The sequence below is a fragment of the Giraffa tippelskirchi genome, chromosome 1 (assembly GCF_054371585.1).
Source record: "Giraffa tippelskirchi isolate mGirTip1 chromosome 1, T2T-mGirTip1v1.2.pri, whole genome shotgun sequence".
Taxonomy (NCBI): domain Eukaryota; kingdom Metazoa; phylum Chordata; class Mammalia; order Artiodactyla; family Giraffidae; genus Giraffa; species Giraffa tippelskirchi.
In genome coordinates, this window is record NC_137275.1 from 50978287 (window position 1) to 51005076 (window position 26790).

General features: G+C 36.3%; 1 protein-coding gene across 1 annotated transcript in view; it reads right to left on the minus strand.

The window, feature by feature from the left end:
- The window catches only part of GRXCR1 (glutaredoxin and cysteine rich domain containing 1), a 326824-nt gene that overhangs the window by 281573 nt on the left and 18461 nt on the right, over positions 1–26790 (minus strand). The window contains exon 3 of the mRNA XM_081523573.1: positions 9363–9483. Within this exon, the coding sequence (XP_081379699.1) occupies positions 9363–9462 (100 nt within the window). The 5' untranslated portion in view covers positions 9463–9483. The remainder of the gene's footprint in view (positions 1–9362; positions 9484–26790) is intronic.

The window sequence follows — 26790 nt, forward strand, 5'->3', positions numbered from 1 at the left end:
TCCCTGTCCTTCACTATCTCCCAGAGTTAGCACAAACTCATGTCCATTGAGTTGATGATTCCATCCAACCATCTTGTTCTCTGTTATTTTCTTCCCCTCCTACCCTCAATCTTTCCCAGCATCATGGTGTTTTCCAATAAGTCAGCTCTTTGCATCAGGTGGCCAAAGTATTGGAACTTCAGCATCAGTGCTCCCAATGAATACTGAGGGTTGATCTCCTTTAGGGTTTACTGGTTTGATCTTGCAGTCCAAAGGACTCTCAAGAGTCTTCCTCAGCATCACAATTCAAAGCATCAATTCTTCAGTGCTCAGCCTTCTTTATTGTCCAACTCTCACATCCATACAAGACCCCTGGAAAAACCATAGCTTTGACTATATGGACCTTTGTCAGCAAAGTGATATATCTGTTTTTAATATACTGTCTAGGTTTGTCAAAGCTTTCATTCCAATAAACAAGCATCTTTTAATTTCATGGCTTCAGTCACCAACCACAGTGATTCTGGAGCCCAAGAAACTAAAATCTGTCACTGTTTCCACTTTTCCTCCTTCTATTTGCTATAAAGTGATGGGATTGGATGCAATGAGCTTAGATTTTTGAATGTTGAGTTTTAAGCCAGCTTTTTCACCCTCCTCTTTCACCCTTATGAACAGGCTCTTTAGTTTCTCTTTGCTTTCTGCCATTAGAGTGGTATCATCTGTATATCTGAGGTTGTTAATATTTCTCCCAGCAATCTTGATTGCAGATTAAGCTTCATCCAGTCTGGCATTTCACATGATGTACTCTGCACATAAGTTAAATAAGCAAGATGACAATATATAGCCTTGACATAGTCCTTTGCCAATTTTGAACCAGTCTGTTGTTTGATGATAGCCAATACACAGACAAAGCCTGGATCGTCAAAAGAGGCTCCTCATATCATCCTAGACTCATCTGATGCAGGTGTACCTGGCATACACATGCCACATACATTTAGTGTTCTAAGTGACAACACTGTAGAACTATATGCACAGTTATACAGAAATTAATAACTTTTGCTCACTGATCAAAATTTGGCAACACACCTGTGCAGGTTGGGGTACATATATATGTCAAAGCAGATGGATGAGAAACAGCATATAGATCTGTGTGCCCCCTCATTCTTCTTTACCATTTAAGATATCACCTCACTCCATTCAGAAGGGCCAACATCAAAAAATCTACAAATCATAAATGCTAGAGAGGGTGTAGAGAAAAAGGAACCCTCCTGCATTTCTGGTGGGAATATAAACTGGTACAAAAACCATGAAGAACAGTATGGAGGTCCCTAAAAACTAAAAATAGAGTTACTCTATGATCCTGCAATCCCATCCCTGGGCACATATCTGGAGAAAAACATAATTTAAAAAGATACATGAATCCCAATGTTCATTGCAGCACCACTGACATTAGTGAAGACATGGAAGCAATCTAAGAGTCCACTGACAGATGAATGGATAAAGAAGATGTAATATACACACCATTGAGCATTACTCAGTCATAAAAAAGAATGAAATAACACCATTTGCAGCAACATGGTTGGACCTAGAGACTATGATACTAAAAGAAGTAAGCCAGACAAAGACAACTATCACATGATATCAGTTATATGTGGAATCTAAAAAAAAATGATACAAATGAACTTCTTTACAAAATATAAATAGATTCACAGACATAGAAAACAAACTCATGGTTACCAAAGGGGAAGGGAGAGGGAGGGAAAATAGGAGTTTTGGATTAAAATATACACACTGCATATGTGCTAAGTCACTTCAGTCATGTCTGACTCTTTGTGAAACTATGAACCATAGTCCACCAGGCTCTTCTGTCCATGGAATTCTCTAGGAAAGAATACTGGAGTGGGTTGCCGTGCCCTCCTCCAGGGGATCTTCCCAACTCAGGGATTGAACCTGCATCTCTTATGTGTCCTGCCTTGGCAGGCAGGTTCTTTACCACCAGCGAAACCTGGGAAGCCCAAAATATACACACTACTGTATATCAAATATATAACAACAAGGACATATTTTAAAGCACAGGGAACTATATTCAATATCTTATAAGAACCTATAATAGAAGAGAATGTAAAAAAAGAATATAGATGTGTGTGTGTGTATAATTGAATCACTTTGCTACATACCTGAAACTAACACAACATTGTAAATCAACTGTATTTCAAAGACTTTTTAAACAGGAATACTCGCAATAAAAGATAGCAGAGGGACCTAAGAGAAGGAGCCTGAGTTCCTCATGACTGCTGAGTCTCATTATTAGTAATGGATTTCCTACTTCTTCTTTTTGTTCATGAGAAAAAGAAACAGGTTCCTATCTTATTTAATCCACTTTTACCACAGGCCTCCTGTCAAGTTTAAATCTTAAAAAGATCAAAACCATAACATTGTTCTATGTTCCCAGCAGTATCAGAAGGGAATACAAGCAATATAAAATCTACTACTCTGGAAAAATAAACGCATAATTAAAAAATTTTAACACAGGAGTCAGTCTCACAGGTCAGCAACATTCACAGTACTTCAAAAATGTCAGTTTTCTGTTTCCTCCTTTAGATATCTGAATTGTAAATCCTGTGATCCATGAAAGTTCCTCAGTTATAGGCTCTCTGCCGACTCATTAGGAAATCAGTGTTTGTTATTTTACAGTATACTTTGAAGAATTAAGTTAGCCTCTTACATTATGAGAAAATTTTAAATATAGCTACTTTCAAAAATCCAATTGTAAAACTTTATAGGCTTCCCTGGTGGCTCAGGCCAGAGAACCTGCCTGCAGTGTAAAAGGCTCAGGTTCAATTCCTGGGTTAGGAAGATGCCCTGGAGAAGGGAATGGCTACCCACTCCAGTCTTCTTGCCTGGGAAATGAACAGAAGAGCCTGGTGGGCTACAATCCATGGGATCGCAAAAAAGAATCAGACACAACTAAGCGACTACCACTTTCCCTTTCACAGTACCACAACAAATCCAGCAACTGGCCCAGACTGAAATGTATTGAATATTTTTCTATCACCTGGAAACCGTGCCCCAGCTGGACAGTGTGAGAAGGAGCTGCTGTGTATACACGTCCTAGACTCTCTACACTTGAGAGGGAGGGAAAATAGGAGTTTGGGATTAAAATATACACACTATTATATATCAAAGAGATAATCAACAAGAACCTATTTTAATGTACAGGGAACTACCCTCAATATCTTATGACAACCTACAATTTGAAGAGAATGTAAAAAAGAAAAAAAGAATATATACATGTATGTGTCTACCTCAGGTGAATGAACCATGGGAAACTATTACAAACAATGATAGAACTTAGGCAAGTCTCCAGGGTAGCATGTTAAGAATCAAAGCAAAACAAGCCATCTGCCACATCTGGTGTGGTAATGGGGCGTACGGTGAGAGCGAGAGTGGAAGTGAAACACGCAGAGCTAGTGAAGAGTACAAAGATTTCGAGAGACGGAAGGAACTGGTTCGTTATGGATGACCTATATCTAAAATATTGCCACAGATACATACATAAGCGAAAAACACAGTTCAACAGACATATCTAAAAAAATAAGGGAATTACTATTTTCAGTGTGAATCACCACCATCATTTCCCAGATTCCTCCATAAGTGATATAAAGACAATTGACTTCCATGCACTATTAGCTAAATTGCTAACATATCAACGATCACTGGAGCAGAACAATAATAGTAATATAAATTTATATGATAATTGCTGAATTACTAAGATAAGTCTGATAACAAAAGAGACTAGTTAACTGCTGTCTTGCCTTGCTTCCTTCCAAAAGCAATAGTTTTCAAAAACTCTCAGGAAAAAATTATGAAGTAACAATGAGAATCAACCACACTGAGAACAGTAAGCAAAGGAATGAGAAAAAATAGCAATAAATACTTCTTAGATCTTTTTTTAAAATACCATAATCATTTTTGGTTAAGTTTTCTGGTTCTTCTAAAGCTATTGATTATTATAAGATATCTACAATGATTTCAGAAAGTAAGTACAAAGAATGAGAATTTTAAGGTAGCTAAAACCTACCATAAAGAATATTTCCATGGTTTTATTCAAAATTTTAATTGCTAAAACTAAAAATCAAGTAGAAATTCCCCAAGCTAAGAGTTCATTAATAATGGGTTGCTCATTTCAAATACTGGAAATATTTCTTAAAACATAAGCAGGTTTTTTTTAATCATAAAGAGACGTGAAAGATCATATTTTTGTTCTGAGAGATCAAGCAATATTAAAAGATGATAATCAATATCTGTCATTTTAATCAAGGAGTGTACCCTTTAGGCCTTCCCATTTCTGATACAATCATGTGGGAACAGCACTTAAAGGAGAAAAGCTCCAAATTACATCAACATTGTCACCAGGGTTAGTGAACCTAAACAGACGTATACTTTGTGCAACTTACAGAAAGGCACTCTTTCTTCTGGACTGAAGCCTCTTGATCCTTATCAGGGCACATGGCTTAGCAATCAGAGTGTGGCCCCACTTTCCTTTTGGACAGTGGCCCTGTAGCAGAGCAAACTAGTCCAACAGTCCTTGGCAGCCCTGCCTGTCTAAAGGATTAAGATGGTTTGTCGCAAATTCTTTTGAAGTGAAAACTCTGGGAAATTTCCTCCCCCTAAGTGAACTGCACAGGACAGATGATCTCAGAGGTACGTACACTTCAATGGAAGAATGAGGGGAAAATTGAAGAAGTAAATTCCAAGGATCTTTATTTGAAGGAATAGATGATTTGTTTAGAACTTTTACAAATTCACTTCTAATATTTGACTCACTTATCCAACCACTAATTTGGGTATTTTCTGAGTTTTCCCAGCATTGAGAGGGCACAATTTACCAGAAAACCAGAAGAAGCACAGCTGGAAAATCAATACATCCACTTAGTTTCATTTTTCTAAATCTCCATTTTAAAGAAAATCCTACATTATTGTTCCTTTTTTTTCTTTTCCTATACACACTTTTAAAAGTATATATAATATTAATGAACAAGACTAGGTCTAAATGATTATAAGTTTTTTTTTTTTAATTTTAAGATGGCATTTTAAAATCTAAAACATTACATTTTAAATAATGGGTTGAGTCTTTTTAGCTTAGTGAATGTAATCTATGACCTTTAGTCACAAGTCATCTACTATATCACAAATTGAATCTTATTCTCTCACAATTCATCATGCTTATATTTTGCATGCATTCTAAAAGTTTCTTCCAACCATTGTGATCTATTTAGTAACTTTTATTCAAGAAACTGAACAGATTTTTCTAAATCTTAGTCATTTCTTTTTTCCTTTTTAGCAATATTAAAACTTGATGACTCAGGTAGCCTAGAAATAAATCCACATACCTACAGTCAATTAATCTGTGACAAAGGAGGCAAGAATATACAATGCAAAAAAAAAGACAGTCTTTTTAGCAAGTGGTATTGGAGATGTTGGACAGCCACATCCTAATCAATGAAGCTAGAACACACCTTCACACCATACATAAAAATAAACTCAAAATGGCTTAAAACTTCAATATAAGACATGATACCATAAAACGCTCAGTAGAGAACATAAGCAAAACATTCTCTGACTTGACTCATACCAATGTTTTCTTAGGTCAGTCTCCTAAGGCAATAGAAATAAAAGGAAAAATAAACAAATGAGACCTAATCAAATTTTCAAGTTTTTGCACAGCAGATGAAACCATAAACAAAATGAAAAAACAACCTACAGAATGGGAGAAAATATTGCAAGTGATGTGACTGACAAGGCATTAATTTCTAAAATATATGAACAGCTCAATAAAAACTCAACAACAACAATAAAAAAAAACAAACAAACAACCCAATCGAAAAATGGGCAGAAGACCTGAACAGACATTTCTCCAAAGAACACATACAGATGGCCAAAAGGCACATGAAAAGATGCTCAACATCACTAATTATTAGAGAAACCCAAATGAAAACTACAATAAGGTACCACTTCACACCAGTCAGAATGGCTATCATTAAAAAGTCTACAAGTAACAAAAGCTGGAAAGGGTGTGGGGAAAAGGGAATCCTCTTACACTGTGAGTGGAAATGTAAGTTGATACAGCCACTATATTAAACAGTATGGAGATTTCTGAGAAAACTAAAAATAGAGTTGCCATATGATCTAGCAATCCCACTTCCGGGCATATATGCAGACAAAGTCATAATTCAAAAAGATACACACAGCCCTATGTTCATAGCAGCACTATTTACAATAGCCAAGACATGGAAACAGCCTAAATGTCCTTTGGCAGAGGAACTGATAACAAAGATGTGGCACTTGGTCTATGTATACAAAGGAACACTACTCAATCATAAAAAATGAAATAATGGCATTTATAGTCACATGAATGGACCTAGAGATTATCATACTAAGTGAAGTAAGTCAGAAAGAGAGACAAATATCATGTGATATCACCTACATGTGAAATATAAAATATGACACAAAGGAACTTCTCTGTGAAACATTCAGAATCAGACTCACAAACATAGAGAACAGATTTGCGGTTGCTAAGGGGGAAGCAGGGATAGAGGAGGGAAGGACTAGAAGTTTGGAGTTAGCAGATCCGAACTATTATATATAGGATGGGAAAACAAGATCCTCCTGTATATCACAGGGAACTATATTCAATATCCTGTGGGTAAACCATAATGGAAAAGAATTGGGGACAAATTGGAAAAGTAGGATTGACATATATACATTATCATGTTAAGATAGATAACTCGTGGGAAGCTGCTCTATAGCACAGGGAACTCAGCTCAGTGCTCTGAGATGACCTAGAGGGGTGGGATGGAGGCTAGCGGGAGAGCAGTTCAAGAGAGAAGGGATATATGTATATGTATAGTTGACTCACTTTGTTGTGGAGCAGAAACTAATACAACACTGTAAAGCAATTATACTCCAATAAAAAATTAAAACTTAAAATAAATTTTAAAAAGAAAAAGAATATATCTGTATGTATATATATGTATGTATAACAGAACCACTTTGCTGTATAGTAAAAATGAACACAATATTGTAAGTCAACTGGACTTCAATTAAAAACTAGAGTTTAAAAAAATCTAGAAAGTTCCAAAAAGCCAAAAAAAACCAACTGATGACTCATATCACCAGAGAAAATATAAAGACCCTTTTCTCATAAAAATTAAATATATATGTGTATATATAAAACATGCTAATATGTCACATTAACAGGTATATAAAATACTTTGAAAAGACTGCTGAACTCCCAGAGACGTAAAAACCCACCAGAAACCAAGTCTATGAACCAAATTCAAAGCAGATTTCTCTTAAAGGTATGACATAATTACAGGAATTTTTTAAAAAATCAAATATAAGTGATTCTCTCTGGCCACCCCTCTTGCCCAAAATACATCAAAGAAATCCTAAGGAGTAATAACAACTAGAACAGTAAAGGGCTGAACCAACCCACTTGATACACAAATTATCTAATCTTTTTTCTATTTATTCTATCTAGGTATAAGTTCAGTGACCATATAGTTAGCATCATTCATCAAAAATGATGATGTATTTCTGCATTAAAAGATAACAGATTTATCAACCTGAAACATGAATTTAAAGACATTATTAAGAAAATATAATCAAATAGTGATAACACATACAATCATAATACTTAGTACATACAAAAATGAGAGGAAAATGGGAAAACGATGGAGGAAGGGGTTCTTCCTTCTAGAAGAATGCTAGAAAATAAATGTAGAAGTAATAGAATTAAAAAAAAAAAATCACCATTTTGTGCAGCATTGGTCATACAGTGGTGAGCATAGCTGCCCTCCAAAAGAATAACCATTTTGCAACTCCCTGTGTGATATTTGATTCAGACAAGGATCCAAATGGATGCTAAACCCATTGAGTGAAAAATTGTTGAAGAGCAGGATAATCCATCCTATGATCCCATCCCACATAACACTTTTGATTTACAAGAGGAAGGAGTACCTCTATGCTGCAGAGATCTAGCAGACATCACCTAACTAAATAACTGAACTGCTCATCAAGAATGGCACAAACAGACATCGTGTGTTTCCTAATGTGATGCAACAGGAAGTGCACAAGTGGGAAGTGGGCTATTTTTTAGACAACTAGCCCACACTCCAAATTGCCAGTGGCATAAAAGCAAACAAAAAGAGGCATAGCTCTAGATAAACAAGATGAAAAAGACATGGCAGCAAAACTCATTACATAATTTTGATTGAATCTTGAACTTTAAAAACATATGGAACCTTTTCTTTAATAATTGGAGAAATTTGAATATAGACCATATATTTTTATTATATTACAGAACAAATGTTAAACTTATTTGGTGTCTAGCAGTTTTGTGGTTGTGTTAGAGAAAGCCTCTGTCCTTGGAGATACATGGTAAATTATTTAAAGGTGAACTGTTAAAACTATCTGCAATTTATGTTTAATAATTCAGGAAAATATATGTATGTGTGATACATGTGATTATACACACACAGAAAGAAAAAGCATACATGGCAAGATGTTAACTGGTAATTCTAAATAAAGATATACTGTTGCTTATTGGACTATTCTCAACTTTCATAGCACTGAAATTCAAAATAAATTGTGGAAGAAAAAGAGCTAAAGGGAAGAGGAGGGGAAGCTGGTTAATATGGAAGCTCTTCAATATAATTCTATGTAGAATGTAGCTCCTCTTATATCGTCTAAATGCTATGTTAGAGGCAAAATAAATATAGAGTTTGATATAATACAATCCATGACATAGGTCATGATATATGACATGTCATGATATGACCTATGATATTCATGATATGATAATCACCTCTGAAGAAAATATCCAAACATATTAACCAAAAGATTAAATTCAGTTAACCGTATAAAATATCTGGAAGCATACATAACTTCTGCGATGCAACAGTCAAGTTTAATCTCAATTTTACTATTTTCTAGTTATGTAATCTTGGGTATGATACTTAACATTAATTGACATCTCCTGGATTTATCTTCTGCAAAACAGAGATGATAATACTTAACTCATGTGGTTGCTCTGATAAATAAATATTGTAACGCTGCAAGTTGGTGGGTATCAAACTTCAGTTCAATCCCACTCACCCAGAAGGTTTGTCTCTACCCGCAGAGTGTCTGATTAATTAGGTTTCAGATGGAGCCTAAGAATGTGTGTTTCAAGTATGTTTCCATGTGATTCTGATGCTGTTGTCCTACCTACTGGGGACCACACTTCGAGAATTACTGTTATATATATTCACGTTGGAAAATGTGCACACCCTCTAGTAGAGAGAGAAATCTGTCCCTCTACCTCTCAGGGTGACATCTATTACCTTGAGTTGGCTCCTTCATCAACCCACGATCATCTGTATTTTTTTTCTCTAGCTGGAGATCCTCACCATTCCCATCCTGGTCTTCAGCCAGAACACACATAAGTGTCTCATTAGCCAAAAACTGAAAATAACACATAAGCTGCACTTAGTTCCACTACAGTCTCTTTTTGGGTAACAAGTGTCATATGTAAAAAATTTAGGCTTATTCTGGAATTAGCATGCTATATCAGTGCCTGATGTAAGATGTTCAGAGTGAATTGTGCCCGTGGCACCTTCATGAGCATCTAGCATAAATTCCAGAGCCATTCTACCCAGCTGGAGGTCTGCCCTGATTCCTAATTTTTATCTATGTTTCCTGCTACACAAATAGTATAGCTGTGGCCTTCAGCCTGATCTTGTTAGATCTTTCTCACCCCTCGACTCCCAGCATGACCTCAAGGATAGACAGAGAAACCAAATTTCTAGTACTAACCTGTACAAACCAGAAAGCTCACCACCGCAGACCTTATGTGCCCCAGCTTAGACCTCATTTTTGCCACTGTTCAGATCATGTTCAAGCTTACTCTGCACTCTGACTTGGGTTTTTGGATCACAACACTCACGGAGGTTTATCAGTTGTTCAGTTGCTCAGTCATGTCTGACTCTTTGCAACTTCATGGACTGCAGCACACCAGTCTTCCCTGTTCTACTCCATTTCCCAGAGTTTGCTCAAACTGATGTGCCATCCAATCATCTCATCCTAAGCCTCCTCCTTCTCCTCTTACCCTCAGTCTTTCCAGGCATCAGGGTTTTTTCCAATGAGTTGACTCTTCACATTAGGTGGCCAAAATACTGGAGCTTCAACTTCAGCATCAGTCCTTCCAATGAATATTAATGGTTGATTTCCTTTAGGATTGTCTTCTCCAACATCACAGTTTGAAAGCCTCAATTCTTGGGCTTTTAGCCTTCTTTATGGTCCAACTTTCACACCCATACATGATTACTAGAAAGACCACAGCTCTGACTATATGTAACTTTGTCAGCAAAGTGATGTCTCAGCTTTTTAATATGTGTCTAGGTTTGTCACAGCTTTTCTTCCAAGGAGCAAGGGTCTTCTAATGTCATGGCTGCAGTCACTGTTCACAGTGATTTTGGAGCCCAAGAAAATAAAGTCTCTCACTGTTTCTTGTTGCTTCCCCATCTATTTGCCATGAAGTGATGGGACTGCCTGCCATTATCTTAGTTTTTTGAATGTTGAGTTTTAAGCTAGCTTTTTCACTCTCCTCTTTCTCCTTCATTCAAGAGGCTCTTTAGTTCCTTTTCACTTTCTGCCTTTAGGGTGGTGTCATCTGCATATCTGAGGTTATTGATAATTCTCCCAGCAATCTTGATTCCAGCTTGTGCTTCATCCAGCCCAGCATTTTCCATGATGTACTATGCATAGCAGTTAAATAAGGAGAGTGACAAAACACAGCCTTGATGTACTCTTTTCTCAACTTTGAACCAGTTTGTTGTTCCATGTTCTAGTCTAACTTGCTTCTTGACCTGCATACAGGCTTCTCAGGAGGCAAGGTCAGGTGGTCTGGTATTCCCATCTCTTTGAGAATTTTCCACAGTTTATTGTGATCCACATAGTCAAAGGCTTTAGCATAGTCCATGAAGCAGTAGATGTTTTTCTAGAATTCTCTTGCTTTGTCTGTGATTCAACAAATGTTGGCAATTTGGTCTGTTTGTCAGAAGAACAGTATAATAGATTGCAAAGAGCATGGGTTCTAGAGATTCAAAGATCTAAGTTAGAATCCTAGCTTGATTACTAGGTAGGAAACCCTTGACCAAATTACTTAATGTCTCTTGAGCCTCAGTTTTCTAATTTATACAATGGAAATAACATAACTTGATTTATAAAATTAAATGAGATAATGCATATGAAAACAATGAATTTAGTATCTGACTACAGTATCCATGAGATAGAATTTTTAAAGCCATAGTGATGATGAAGAAGATGATGACAACTGACAAAGGGAGGACAAAAAGAAAAATATTCCTACTGGTGAAGTTAAATCGGTGGTTATTTTCTGGCCAGCTTCTTTCGCACATTTATCCCTCCATCTTAAATCCCACCATGGCTCATAGCTCATAGGACTGAAAAGCTAAATTTAAAAAATCTTTCCAATGGCTGTCCTAAATCCTAAGATCTGGGAATGGACATTATATTCTTCCCATGATAGAAAGGACTTAAAGAGTTAATGGGAAAAATTACTCTGCTTCCTGGAATTTCTTAATGGTAGAGATGTACCCAGGGACCCTCTCCTTATGTAGGGCTATGAGTCTGGGGGTTGGAAATATTGCCCCTAATAAACCAGACCACATAGTGCTCTTCATTGGAAAAGACCCTGATATTGGGAAAGATTGAGGGCAGGAGGAGAAGGGGGCAACAGAGGATGAGATGGTTTGATGGCACCACCAACTCAATGGACATGAGTTTGAGCAACCGCCGGGAGATAGTGAAAGATAGGGAAGTCTGGCATGCTGCAGTCATGAGGTCACAGAGTCGGACATGACTTAGTGACTGAACAACAACACAGTGCTCTATTCCGCAGTGTTATGAGATGGGATCCTTAGTGAGAGACACATGCGATAGATGAAAAAGCAATGGACTGGAATTAGAACAGCTGGATTTCAGTTACAATCTCTCACCAATAACTGGTTGTATGACTTTGGACCGTGTTTCAGAATTCTCTCTTTCCTCATGTGCGAAATACATGCGTACTCTGTAGGATCTCTTTTACCTTTCAAAAATTATGGCTACCTCTGTTTTAATTTTGGCCCTGGATTAGTCTTCCAACCTGGAAGAAGAATCATAGTTGACATATAGGTTTTTCAGTTTCACAGTTTAATTCATGAAGGTCCCGAGAGTCACCCAATAGCTGGCCTCAAGAACTATATCATAACTGCAATGAACCACCTTGAATAAAAACACAGAAGGAACTAACACTGCATTCAAGCCAGATTTATGAAAAGTAGTTCAAGGTCTCATGAATATACACTTAATGTATTCACATTTCTGTAGCTCCATTTATGCCCTAAAGAATGAAAGTAAATGCTTTTAACCTTTTAAAAAGCTATAATCAAGTAGCAAAACAAGTTTCACAACATAACTTGATTCTTAAAGAACATATATAGAGTTCTGCACACCAAGGCAATAGTGATATATATCACTCAATGATACAGATTTCGTAAACTTTTCTCTTTTCTTTGATTGCCAGCTTTTCTAATCTTCTACCACGTGCATGTATTTCTTTTGTAATAAAGACAAAAAATAATATTCTGAATTCTGTTTCTCTTTCAAAGTCTTTTGTGGTTTCTCTGCCTGCAAAGTAATTCAGATTACTAGACTTCTAATCATATCATGGCTAAAAAGGAAAAAAATACTATCCATGGTTCCCTAGCATGTCTTCCAAGCAGAACATTTGTTTCCATTAAACTTTATCCTATCTTTAAGAACTCCTTTATTGAGGTGTCTTAGGTTACTCCCCTTAATCCTGACTGCTTCTCATAAACAAGCAGAAAATGGTCAGCCTGCCATAAAAAGGGGGATGGGGTGGGTTGTAGGTTTCAGAGTTCAGATTCACCTGCTTTTTTAAAAGTTAGTCAGTTGTGGGAATTTTCGCACTGGGACCCCTTAACAACCTAAAGATGGAAGAAAAGCAGCGTTGCCTAAGTGCGTATGAATCCTACTCTAGGTTGAACCATGACTCTACTGTTTCCAAGCTGTGTGACCTTGAGTCCTTTACTCCTTCTCTCACCTCCTCAGTTTTCTCATCTGCAAAATGAGTATATAAGGTTGTCAGGACTGCATGAGATCCTACTCATAAAACAGCACAGTTTGGTGTATGGAAAATAGTAACTACTTATTGGAACATCTGATGGCTCAATAATTAATTCTAAAATATGATGTAGATCTCTACCAAAATAACTTCAGAAACTTAGCTTTTTTTTGGCCAGTACAAAATCCCATCCTGTCATCATCAGCTTTCTCCCATTTCTGAGGGAAATAAATATACTTAAGGACTATTTCAGGCAATTTTTCTGCCTTGATTTTATTCTATCAAAACTCTACCTACTCAATTTCTCAATTTTAAAATCTTTTAATGCTCATGTGGGCTTCCTTGGTGGCTCAGATGGTAAATAATCCACCTGCAATGTGGGAGACCTGGCTTCGATCCCTGGGTTAGGAAGATTCCCTGGAGAAGGGAACGGCTATCCACTCCAGTATTCTGGCCTGGAGAATTCCATGGACTGTATAGTAACTGCTCAAATGAGCAAATCCTATTTCTTGGTAAAAAGGTTATTATTTCTCAGGAATAGAATCAATATCTAAACAATCTAACTATTCTAACAATTTTTTTGAGCTGGAAGGAAATTTAGAAGTAGCAATACCTTAGGACTTCTCTGGTGGTCCAGTAGTTAAAACTCCACACTTACCCTGCAAGCGGTGGGGGTTTGATCCCTGGTCTGGGAACTAAGATCCCGGAGGTCGCCTGACTCTGCCATTGTTAGTATCAATTTATGTGCACATATTCAAATATTCATATATTCATATTCAGTAGTTTTTAAGCTCCATCTAAGTAGTTTTTAAGCTCCTAACACTGAAACAAAAAGAAACTCTATTAAATGCTAGATACAAAAGAGATAGTACTAAGTCAGTACATCTGCTTAATCTTTCTTAATTATCAAACTATTTTGGTAGCAACACAGAAGGAATGTCTACCATAAAATGAGAGCAGAGGGATGTTGAAAGGACCATTCACATTAGCTTTAATGTTCTGTTGATTGATATTAATTTGTTGTACTTGCAGAGTACATGCATGCTAAGTCGCTTCAGTTGTGTCTGACTCTTTGCGACTCTATGGACTGTAGCCCACCAGGCTCTTCTGTCCATGGGATTCTCCAGGCAAGAATACTTGAGTGGGTTGTCATGCCCTCCTTCAGGGGAATCCTTCCCACCCAGGGATTGAACCCATGTCTCTTACATCTCCTGCACTGGCAGGGAGGTTCTTTACCACTAGCGCCACCTAGGAAGCCCACTTGTAGAGTAAATGATTCCAATGGTTAATCTTACTAGCAAGGTACTAGCTCCACTATTTGAAGAGGTAAAGTACTTAGCCCATCTTTAAATGTGGTTTATAATACCTACTTCATAGAGACACTGTGATGACTGGATGAGAAAAATGTATAAATCATTTAGTAGAATCTGAATATAAGTGTTTATTAATTGTATGCTATTATTATCATTATTTTTATTATTGAGAAAATATGAGCATTGGAGAAGTTAATGTCTCAAAGTTTCTTTAGAGAAGAATACGTCAGAGAAGATTAAGTTCCCATGAGAATAGCAATTTATCCTAGCCTATTTTCAAAGTTCATTCCTTGACAAATTGATTCCTCTTGCTATTCCCTTGCGGCAGTTTAGGAGAAAAACTTCAATTCCCTGCTTTGTTGGTTTGACCCCATGAGAGTTACATTCACCTGGTTGAACTCACCTGGATTCACCTAATTACCCTTTGCAATTGATGATCAGGACTTTTTCCCTTCACTATAAAACCACTTAAACATGTAAGAGTACAAAAGGCAATGTGAGGTGCAAATATGACAGTGCTAAAATACCAAGATTAAACATATGCTAATATTTTGCTCTCTTTACGTCAACTCTCTCACTCTGTTTACTGAAGAATGAAGTGTTACACCTACATCTCTATCCTCAAGCTGCCATCTGCATGCCCAGAAGTAACCACTATCCTAATGATGGTGTGTATTATATTCATGATGTTTTTCTACTTTATTACATATGCAGCATACATAAATACTACTAATTTTTTAAGTCTACATAAATGAATTATACTTAAGTATAATTTGTAACTTACTCATTTTACTCAGCATTGCAATTTTGAAGTTAACCATACTTCCTCTTGTAGATGTGGAAGATTTATTTTAAATGTTGCTTAGTAATTGTTTGACTGAACAATGACTTATACATTTATTCTTTGTTAAGTGGATTATCTCCCTTGTTACAAACCTGCTCAAAGACTCTCCCAGTGCACAAATACCTGGGGTTTTTTAGGGTAAAGATGTATAATGGTAGGATGGAGAGGCGGGTGCAAATTCACCTCTACAAGGTATTCACAAATTGCTCTCCAAAGTCATCAACCAACTTACACTCCAACCAACATGCAATATGGTTTCATTTTCCCCCACATTCTTATGAGCGCTTGGTATTGTTATTGGTAGGTAGTATATATATATATATATATATATACATATTCTGATTTCTCATTGATATTTTTTCACATGTACCTGAATTATTTGCCAATCTAATCATATGCCAGGAATCTCGTAATATCATTTTCTAGAAAAAGTCTTTGTAAAATCAGGAGATGGAGCAAACAGATGCATGAGTCTAAAATCCAATCATTCATAAAGGGCATTTTCTTAAAGAAAAAGACAATTTCAAAGGAATGAGTCAACATATGAAAATATAAATATGAACCAAAAATCATGTTCTTATGAGGCAGCTGGAGGTAAGCCAACAAAAGAAATCCTAAAGTTCAACTCCTGCTCTGAAGTTTAGGGTAAACCGGATTGTATTCATTCCTTAACTAACTACAAAAACTGCAATTTCCTTTTTGTATTTTTGGAAGCAGGGTAGAAATATATGAAGTCCTCATTGAAATTAATAAACATTGCCTATTGAGATCTCATATGCCACTCAGCTGGCAAATTAAGATTGGTTCAAAAATTTATACATCAATTGAGGATAAACTAATGAGCTCTGTGTATGAGGTTGTGATTATTTAAATGGACTGAATCCAACTCTTCCATGTTACAAATGTGCTTGCTACTTGGTCTTCATAAAAATAAAAACCACTGTTGTCCTATGAATATGAATGATAATAATGTTTTATACAAAGGAGTATTAAACACAATAATAAACTACTACACATTACTACTACCAATATTTTATTTATTGCCAGATAAAATTATGAAGAATAATTATTGGCTTGATAAATGTAATTTTTAAGGTTTAAAAAATATTTTTAGTTGTTGCTGCTGTCATTTTTGTTTGCTTTTGTTATTCTATTCTGCTTTATAATTCCCACCACTGAAAAATGATAATACTCAGCTATGTAAACTGTCTTTATTATGGTTTCATCGCTGGGACGTATTCTAGGTAATCTTACTACAAAAAAATATCCAAACATCTGCAAATAATATCTACACAGATACACAGGAAAATAAAATTGATGCTTGGTACTGGCCCATTACATCCTAAGGTAGCCCATAAGGTGCTCTGACCTGGATCGCATGAGATTCTCTATAAAATATTAAAAATAATTTCCTAGAGAGTTGTTCATTTCATATTTGATAAAAATATATTGCATGTCCTTTAATTTTCATAACTGTTTCTAAGAGAGAGTAGGAAGAAGACTGCTTTTATTTAAGAGCCTTTTGAAATTGACAATGCTTGATCACTGGGTGTTCAGTAGAGGCAATGATTCACCTAAATTTATATTTGTAAGAGTAATCATTTACTAAGAAATGATTTTTATCAAGCCAAATATACATATTATTAATGCAGTGATTTTATTAAAAAGTTATAGTCTTCCCTCTTACACTGTTGGTGGGAATGCAAACTAGTACAGCCACTATGGAGAACAGTGTGGAGATTCCTTAAAAACCTGGGAATAGAACTGCCATATGACCCAGCAATCCCACTGCTGGGCATATACACCGAGGAAACCAGAATTGAAAGAGACGCGTGTACCCCAATGTTCATCGCAGCACTGTTTACAATAGCCAGGACATGGAAGCAACCTAGATGTCCATCAGCAGATGAATGGATAAGGAAGCTGTGGTACATATACACAATGGAATATTACTCAGCCATAAAAAAAAAATACATTTGAATCGGTTCTACTGAGATGGATGAAACTGGAGCCCATTATACAGAGTGAAGTAAGCCAGAAAGAGAAACAACAATACAGTATACTAATGCATATATATGGAATTTGAAAGATGGTAACGATAACCCTATATGCGAGACAGAATAAGAGACACAGATGCATAGAACAATTTTATGGACTCTGAGGGAGAAGGTGAGGGTGGGACGTTCTGGGAGAATAGCATTGAAACATGTATATTATCATATGTGAAACAGAACACCATTCCATGTTCGATGCATGAGACAAGGGCTCAGGGCCGGGGCAATGGGATGACCCAGAGGGATGGGATGGGGAGGGAGGTGGGTGGGGGGTCCAGGAAGGGGAACACATGTAAACCCATGGCTGATTCATGTCAATGTATGGCAAAAGCTATTGCAATGTTGTGGGGTGGTTGGCCCCCAACTAAAAAAAAAAAAAAAAAAAAGTTATAGTCTTATAAATGCTGTTTATGAAAATATACAAAGTTGTTAAGAATTTGCCTTAAAGGAAAGTGTGTAACTAATAGAAGATAATGGAATCAACAGTATAGATTATATTCTTGGTTGTATGCAGCTCACATAATAACTAAACAGCATAGTGCACTTTGTGGAGCTATGGAGCATACTCTGTGTTTAAAGAACAAAAATAAGTAAATAAAAAAATTTTCCACAGTTTTACATTTCATTCTTTGCTCAAGTCTTTTCAAGAAATAAAACTATTCATTGGATTTCTAGATTTCTTATTGTATCCCTAGTACAAAATCCACTTGGTTATGGAATGTCATTTTTAATATATATTTAAGAATTCTATTAATATTTTGTTAAGGATTTCTGCATCTATATTCACAGGAAACATTGTCTATGGTTTTCTTTATTATTTTCTTGTACTGTCTTTGGTTTTGATATCAGAGTAATATGAGCTTTATAAAATAAATTGAGAAGGGTTCCCTCTCCTCTTTCTTCTAGAAGAGATGGTGTAGAATTGGTATTAATTCTTTTTCAAGTGGTTTGTAGGGTTCTCTAGTGAAACAATCTGGACTCAGAGATTTCTTTTGAGGGTTTTCTTTTTTCATTACAAATTCAATTTATTTAATATTCATAGGACTCTTCAAATTAATTGTTTCATATTAGGTGAGATGCAGTAGTTGGTGTTTTTTGAGCAATTGGTTCATTTCATTTAAGTTGCCAAATTTCTGTGTGTCAAGACTTCCCTGGTGATCCAGGAGCTAAGTCTCTATGCTTCCAAGGCAGGGGGCCCAGGTTCGATCCTTGGTCAGGGAACTAGATCCCACATGCCACAACTAAGAGTTCGTATGCCACAACTAAAGATCTTGCATGCCTCAACTAAGACCCAGCGCAGCCAAATAAATAAATAAATATATTAAAAAGAAAAATTTCTGCTTGTAGAACTGTTTGCAGTATTCCCTCACCATCATTTTGACGTCTGCATTGGTTTTAGAGATAATCCCCTTTTCTTCCTGATATTGGTGATCTATGCCCTTTCTTCTTTTGCCTCAGTCTTTCTAGAAGATAGTCGATTTTATGGATCTTTTCAAAGATCCAGCCCTTTATTTATTTTCTTTATTTTCAATTTCATTGACTTCTGCTTTTATCTTTATTATTTTCTTCCTTCTGTTTGGTTTCAGTTTATTTTGCTCTTTTTTCTAGGTTCTTGAGGTGATCTGAGGCTTTTCCTCTTTTCCAATGCATTGAGTGCTGTAAGCTACACACTGAGTGCCTTAAGCTTCCCTCCAGGTGCTTTAGTAATGTCCCACAAATATTAATATGGTACATTTTCATTTATATTCAGTTCAATGCATTTTTTCATTTCCTTTTTGAGGAATGCATTTTTTCATTTCATTTTGAGACTTCCTCTATGAATATTTAGAATATGGGTTTATTTATAGTGTGCTGTTTAGTTTGCAAGTGTTTTGAGATTTTCTTTTGCAAATTTCTCTCTTAAGGAATTTAGTGCCTATTCTAAGGTAATATAATCTTGTTTTAAATTAAATACATCTGTGAAGACCCTATTTCCAAATAAGGTTATACTCACAGACCCCAAGGAGTAGGACCTGGATATCTTTGGGGGCCATTATTCAACCTACTACACAGACATTGTTTTAACTCTGAAACAAAGTTTTAAACAAAGAATCATACTGTTTTTTTTTAATGAATCACAAACTATGAAAAGATATAATGACTTTTCTTCACAATACTATACAGGATTATGATGCATGGAACTAGAGATAAGAGGCAATAAATTGATAACTGACAAAGAATTGATTTTAACTATAAAGTGTTTCTTCAGTAAATTTGATGATGATTTCCAGATAATACACAATTATCACTAGTTTTCTTTCATAACAAGATCAAATTTTGCAATGACATATTTCTCTGGGTAATTATTACTTTAAACATGTCTTTCTCACTACACATTAACCTTGAGGGCAGGGTCTTGTCCTGCACTGCTGAATCCTCAACATTTAGTTTCATGTCTAATACAGAAAAGATTTTCAACAAATCTGTGTTCAAGAGATTGAATACATGAAAGCATACAATATGATGATAAGATTTGCATGAATTCCTCTTATAATATCAAAGATGAAATTCTTAGCTAGGAATGACTATGTTAATGCTTTCATCTTGGTCCTAGTTCACCACTCTGCTCTTATTATCTAACTGTCTACTTTTATGGTAGACATGTCAAATCTATGATGGTCTAGCTTTTTCTGGTATAAATGCTGATATGCTATGTGCAGAGTACTCCAAATTTTTCTGTGTTAAAGTCTCCAAAAATTCAGTCCAAAAAACAGGAAAATTTTCTTCATCAATTACAAGATGTCATTTTCTGTATTTTTTTACATTTTTCTATTTGATAAATTTTGAAAACACAAAAATATAATTGCTGAGATAGCAAACATCCCTGTTCTTGCTATTTGTAACTGATTCCAGTCTTATAAAAAAGAAATCAATCTAGATATAACTGAAGTCTACTTGAACTCTCTACCCCCACACTCTCTCTTCATAATCATGACTTTCAGCTGGATACTTTCAGATCTTTCTAAATATGTTTTACATTTAGATCTTCCATTCATCTTTATTCTTTCTTATGCAATTTGAGTAGAGAAAAAGTTTAATTTTTAAATGGAGATAGTCAATGGTCCCTACAATGTTTATTCTTCATTCTTTAATTTGTAATGTTACTTTTTTAAAAAATGAAAATTTCCATTTATGTTATTTAGTGCCTCTTGAATTCTCACTTCTACTCTAGCTTTTTAGTTTATTTTTACCAAGGTAAATTTTAGTTTATTTCTAGTTAACTTCTAGCACGTTATTTTAATTACTGCAGTTTTTTATAATGAGACTAGATACCCAATGAGGCAATTTCCCAATCTTTTTCTTTGGCCATTATTCTTGGATCTTAATTCTTCCATGTAAATTTTGGCTCAACATCAAATTTCATGGCAAAACACCTAATTGGTATTTTGCCTGGAAATGAATTTATTTATAATTTTATTTACATCATTATGATATGGGATTCCTTGAATCTATGAACATGGCATCTGTCCATTTTCAGGTCTTATGTTTTACATATATAAAATAATTAACATAAAATATTTTTAATTTTTGTTTCATTAACATTTTATAAAAATGTTTTATAATTTTTTCCATAAAAATCTTTAAAAGACTCTTGATATCTCTCAAGGATTAAGAATTGTTTTTCAGGTGTTTTCTAAATAACTACTGGAATAATACTAACTAATGTTATTGCATGCTTATTAGACCAGACACTGTTCTAAATGACTTTACCCGTGTTAACTAATTCAACCCTCATAACAACTCAAAGATATATATACATATATATGTGTGTGTGTGTATATTATATTATTAGCTCCCATTTTATAGGTGAGGAAACTGAGGCACAGAGAGACTAAGTATCTTGCCCCAAGTTACAAGTTTAGTCATCTAGTAGTGGCAGACCTGGAATTTGAGCCCAAGATTCATATATAGATTATAGTTTAATATTGGAAGAAAATTATGGTGCCCTAGCATTAAGCTGCCAGGAAGTACAACACCTGGTAGAAGGTCTTAAGGAGAACGAAATATTTAGAGTAACTGGAGCTATAACAGGGGCCAGTAACAGATCCATTTCTTGTCCACATACTCTGACAAAATCAAATTTTATCTGCTTTTTCAGTGTTATTGGTTAAGATTTCAAGTTCATATTAAGAGTTTTATAAATAAAATTATAAAATGTGAAGAAATAGATAAATGCTTTACGAGCTGTGTTGGTCTAGACTATAAAATCATTCTGTGGCTATTTGGCCAAATAACAAATTACTGAAGAATAAGAAAATGATTTTTGAAAAGGAGAACCCATGCCTAATGTTCCATAGCTATGTACAAATGGGACAGGACGTATTTTATACTAAACATGCCAATGCAGATCATTAAGAACATTATACAGGCTGTTACCAAGAACCACAAACAAGGAGGAAGATAATCTTTTAATGAGGCAAAAATTAATTCTGCTTTGAGCAATAGCTGGACTCAATATGCCCATCTTTTTGAGTGGATATCTCCAAAAACACACATATAGTTTATTACCGTCTGTTTTGTAATTTTGCTTAGATAGACCTATATGATTATTCATGATATATTTACCTAGTTCTATTCACTTGTAATTTTTTTTAATTTATTTTTAATTGGAGGATAACTGCTTTATAGTACTGTTGGTTTCTGCCATAACAATATGAATCAGCCATAAGTATATATATGTCCCCTCCCTCTTGAACTTCCCATCCACCTCCCATCCAACCTGAACCCTCTAGGTTGTCACAGAGTACCGAGTTGAGCTCCCTGTATTATATAGCAACTTCCCATTAGCTATCTAACTTGTAAATTTTTTCTTTTTAATTATCTTCTAATGAGAAAACTCCAAGGTCCTTCTCTGTGTTCTTCTGAACCGAGTCCTCACTGTTCTTAAATTGCCAGACTCTTCAGCCATCCTTACAAAACCACTAAAGCTCATGAGCCCCTGCTGGGAACAAATCTCAGGTGCTGAGATCAAATTTCTCAGCAAGGTTCTGCAAAACTTAATTAAGAATCAATTCAAGCCTTCACCTCAAAAATAAACCATGGCTAGGAAGTCACATCCGGAGAAGGCCATGGCAACCCACTCCAGTACTCTTGCCTGGAAAATCCCATGGATGGAGGAGCCTGGTAGGCTGCAGTCCATGGGGTCGCAGAGTCGGACACGACTGAGCGACTTCACTTTCACTTTTCACTTGCATGCACTGGAGACGGAAATGGCAACCCACTCCAGTGTCCTTGCCTGGAGAATTCCAGGGATGGTGGAGCCTGGTGGGCTGCCCTCTATGGGGTCACACAGAGTCGGACACGACTGAAGCGACTTAGCAGCAGGAGCAGCAGCAGGAAGTCACATCATCATACTTTCTTCTCATTCCTTGCAGCCTCTCATTTTTCAGATATTTGTATTAATGTACCTGCCTTAGAATGGAATTACTCTCCAAGAAGCTAAAGCCATTCAAAAAATAAAGTGAAAGTAAGTCTGCCCTATGGGTTATTTTGTAGCATGTCTTTAATGATTACTTTTTACACAAAATACCTCCTATAAGTGTAGCTCTCTCTTAGACAGGAGTTCATCACCCTGCACTATTCTATAAGATCATATGATAACATCCATTTTCCAATTAAATTAACTTGTCCAGATAAAACCTAGTCTTTGTTCCCTTATGTCAGGTTACCAGAATATTCTATATCTTTCTAAGGATCACTCCTCAGTGGTAGTGGTCTACAAAGAAATCAGTTATATTTGTGTGACAGTCAGTTGCTACCCCAGCAACTGCACTTCTTCCTAACCGAACTTTGCTTTTATTAGTTGTCTTCCATGTAGCCACTTCTTTTAAGGGAAGACAAAATCCATCTCCCTCCCCAGCATGGTTATCTCATCCCTTTACAAAGCTTTGGTTTGCTTGTACATGTGACCCAATTCTGTCCAATGAGACATGAGAAGTCTGTTGAGACTTTGGAGGGGTATTTTCCTTCTCTTAAAAAGAGATCCAAGATAAAGATTTCCCTTTTTTCCCCTTCCTCTTGACATATCAGTGTTTTCAACGTCTGGCACTGCTGCAGTCATCAAGCAACAATGAGGAATCTGCACAGCACAGGAAACGGAAAAGTAGAAAGATGGCAAGCATCATGGTTTCTAATGATTTTGTTGAGCCGCTGAATTAGCTAACCCTGCACAGAGGAGCCTGGCGGTCTACGGTCCATAGGGTCATAAAGAGTTGGACGTGACTGAAGCAACTTAGCACGTAGAACAGTCCTACCAGACAGAATTCTGCTAAGAGAATCAGCTAAGGAATGTATTCAGTTAAAAGTAAAAGAAACCTCAATACGGGGGTTTAAACGAATACATTTTTATTTTTCTCTTTCAACATGAAGTCCAGAGGTAGGTACACAGTGAGGCTGGAAGATGACCAACACATGGCAATACAGAAAAGCCTATGTTTAAAGTATAGAGCAACATAGAAATAAAAATATGGCTTTATAATAGGAAATTGGGAGAGAATATGAATTAGCCAGGCCACAAAGTTTGATCTAGAATGATGACATGAGCTATGTTTAAGGCTGTGTTTACTTCAAATTTACCATTGAACAGCCAAAAAAGCAATGCAAAAGATAAATATGAGATCAGCGGAACAAGTGAGTCACTATAGCTCCCTCCTGTGATGCAGTTTGTCATAGATGTACACACAAAATCACATATGCTTTAATAAAGTGAGGAATCCCATTGGAGGAAACCAGAATTGTAAGCTTTCTGTCTTTTATACTGTTAAGTTATAGAGGGACAGCTCAGGAATCAAGGATCTATATATTCTTTTATCATAAGAAGAAAAACAATTTATCAAAGGGAAAAAAAATCTTGCTAGACCAAATTCTGTGATGATTCCACGGCTTACACTTGATAAAAGGCAGGACTAGATATGGAGAAATAAATACAAAGCACTTGGTCCTTGGGATTCCCGTTAAGCAGGCTAAAAAACCCAAGTCAGGTGTGTTAGATTTTACTATGCTGTATTATAGAATAATCTCCGATGGTGTAAAGCCCTCAGCATCAAAAAGGAGAGAAAGTGACATGTGATGGGAGATTTTAAATCCATTAAGCATTCAACACTTTTCCTACATTAAAATATAAAGAAGTAACATATAAGGAAATAAATCAAGCTCCTAGCAAAGGTGAAGAACCAAATGCCACAGGGAACTGAGCAAGTGAAAGAAACTTTCAAAGGGCAGCTGCTGCGTAAAATTTACAAATTCAATACCATAAGCAATGGGTCACAGAGGGTTTTAATACAGCTGAATGTGTGTTATAGTGTTTGAAAGCAAACGAACAGACTACTAGCCTCAAGGGGCAACTGATGGTAAAAAAACAATTTTTAAAAATGACATTAAAAGTAGTCTGGAGTCAGGGTAGGACAGCAGTTCTGAGTGTGACTGATCTCTGACCAGCAGCATCAACATCACATAGCAACTTAATAGGCCAATTCTCAGCCTCTGAGGTGGAAACCAGCCATCTAGTCAGTGTTCTAACAAGGTCTCCACGTGATTCTAATGCACATTCAAGTTTAAGAAACACCGGTATAGGGGCAAGGAGTCCTAGCCACCAGACAGTGTGGCTAGGTGACTAAAAGCACCAGCTCTGAGTTTGTATCTCAAATTGCCTCTAGATGCATGAAATTCACCAAGTACTTAAACCCTCCAAACCTATTTATAAGTATACCTATCTTAGAGGTTCACTGTAAGGATTACCAATAACATTCATGAAACCTCCTCAATAAACAATATTAACTATTATTTCATCATCATCTTCACAAGACTGTCTGAACACATGACTACACTATTTCTCTGTGTGCAAAGGTACTGAGTACTCAATGTTCAATATAGTCTGTAAAATAAAACAACAGGATGAGTACCATTTTATGGCAATACTTGTATATGAATGGTTGAATTAATAGTAACAACTCTTCTATGACAACATATTTGGCATTGTTTTAAGTGCTTTACATACATTAACCCATTTAATACTATTTAATCTTCACAAATCTCTATAAGATAAAGCCTATTATTGCTCCCACTTTACAGATGAGGAAACTGACCCAGAGAGGTTAAGTCCAATGTCCAAAGTTACCAAGTTAGAAAGGGGGAGAGTCAGCATTTAAATACAGACAATCTGTCTCAGAGTCTTAAGAGTGTGTACTTAACCCTACCCTATACCATTTCCCTAAGTTAAAAACAAGCTTTGATGTTTAGGGCAGAAGTTACAGCTGTCTAGAAAAATACACTTACATGAAATATCTCATTCTCCAAGGGACTGGAAAAATGAAACTTTCTATTCTTATTTCTGCTACCTGCTCTGTAATCGTCTCTTACGTATTCATTAAATGCACCCAACTGATTCCATAGATAAGCAAGTGGCCTGAAAAATGGGATGGCTGTTCCCTCTAAGATGGTAGAAAGAAATAAGAGGCAGGGAGAGCTAGTGAGAAATGCACATGGTGGGAAAATTCATCCAGTTCCCCAGCTTCTAATGTTCTCAGAGCAAGGGCATTTCAGGATAACAGAACAAACTATTACCCTCCAGCAGCAACAGTATCTCTGCTATGTCTGAGTCAGATGCTCAGACGGTTGAATGTGCTAAGAGGAAATAAGAGAACAGAGCTCAAGGGAAACAGGCTGATTGCTCTGAGTTGCTCTCTGCATGCCTTAGCAAGCTGCCTGGATGCCTGCATGTGGAAGGGATGAAGCAGCTTCCTCAGCCTTGCTTGATAGATTTTGTCAGGGCTTTCAAATTTTCTTGGTGTTCTAAACAAGAGAATTCAGACTCCAAAGCTGCAACAAAAGGAAGTAGTTCTTTCGACAGAACGCCGAAAGACAGATCAGTTTTACCCTTAACTCCTTCAGACTCTTGTTTTTGAATGCCTGCCAAATCCTTTAGGCTTCTTCAAGGTGACCAATCCAAAAAATTCACTCACTGTTTCAACATTCTCAGTTGCCCACTGTTCTAAGACATACTGTACCATGATAAGAAAAAACAGAAACAAAAGCAAAACTCCCTATTTACTTCCCAATGCCAGAAAACAAGCTACAAGGAAATTGACAGAATGTGAGATGAGCTTTTCCCCTTTTTATTTAGGGTGAAACATGCATTGGACCAGGTTTTTGGCAGAATGGAAATTTTAGTAAGTGTGCTATACCACCCGTTCCCTCTCACTGAAAGTGGTAACTAATTACCAACACTTTCCCTGAATGTCTAATATGTTATGGAAACAGACCGGTGTGCAGCCACTCAGCCTGGTCTGACTCTTTGTAACCCCATGGACTATATAGCTCAACAAGTTCCTCTGCCCATGGAATTTTCCAGGCAAGAATACTGGAGTGGGTTGC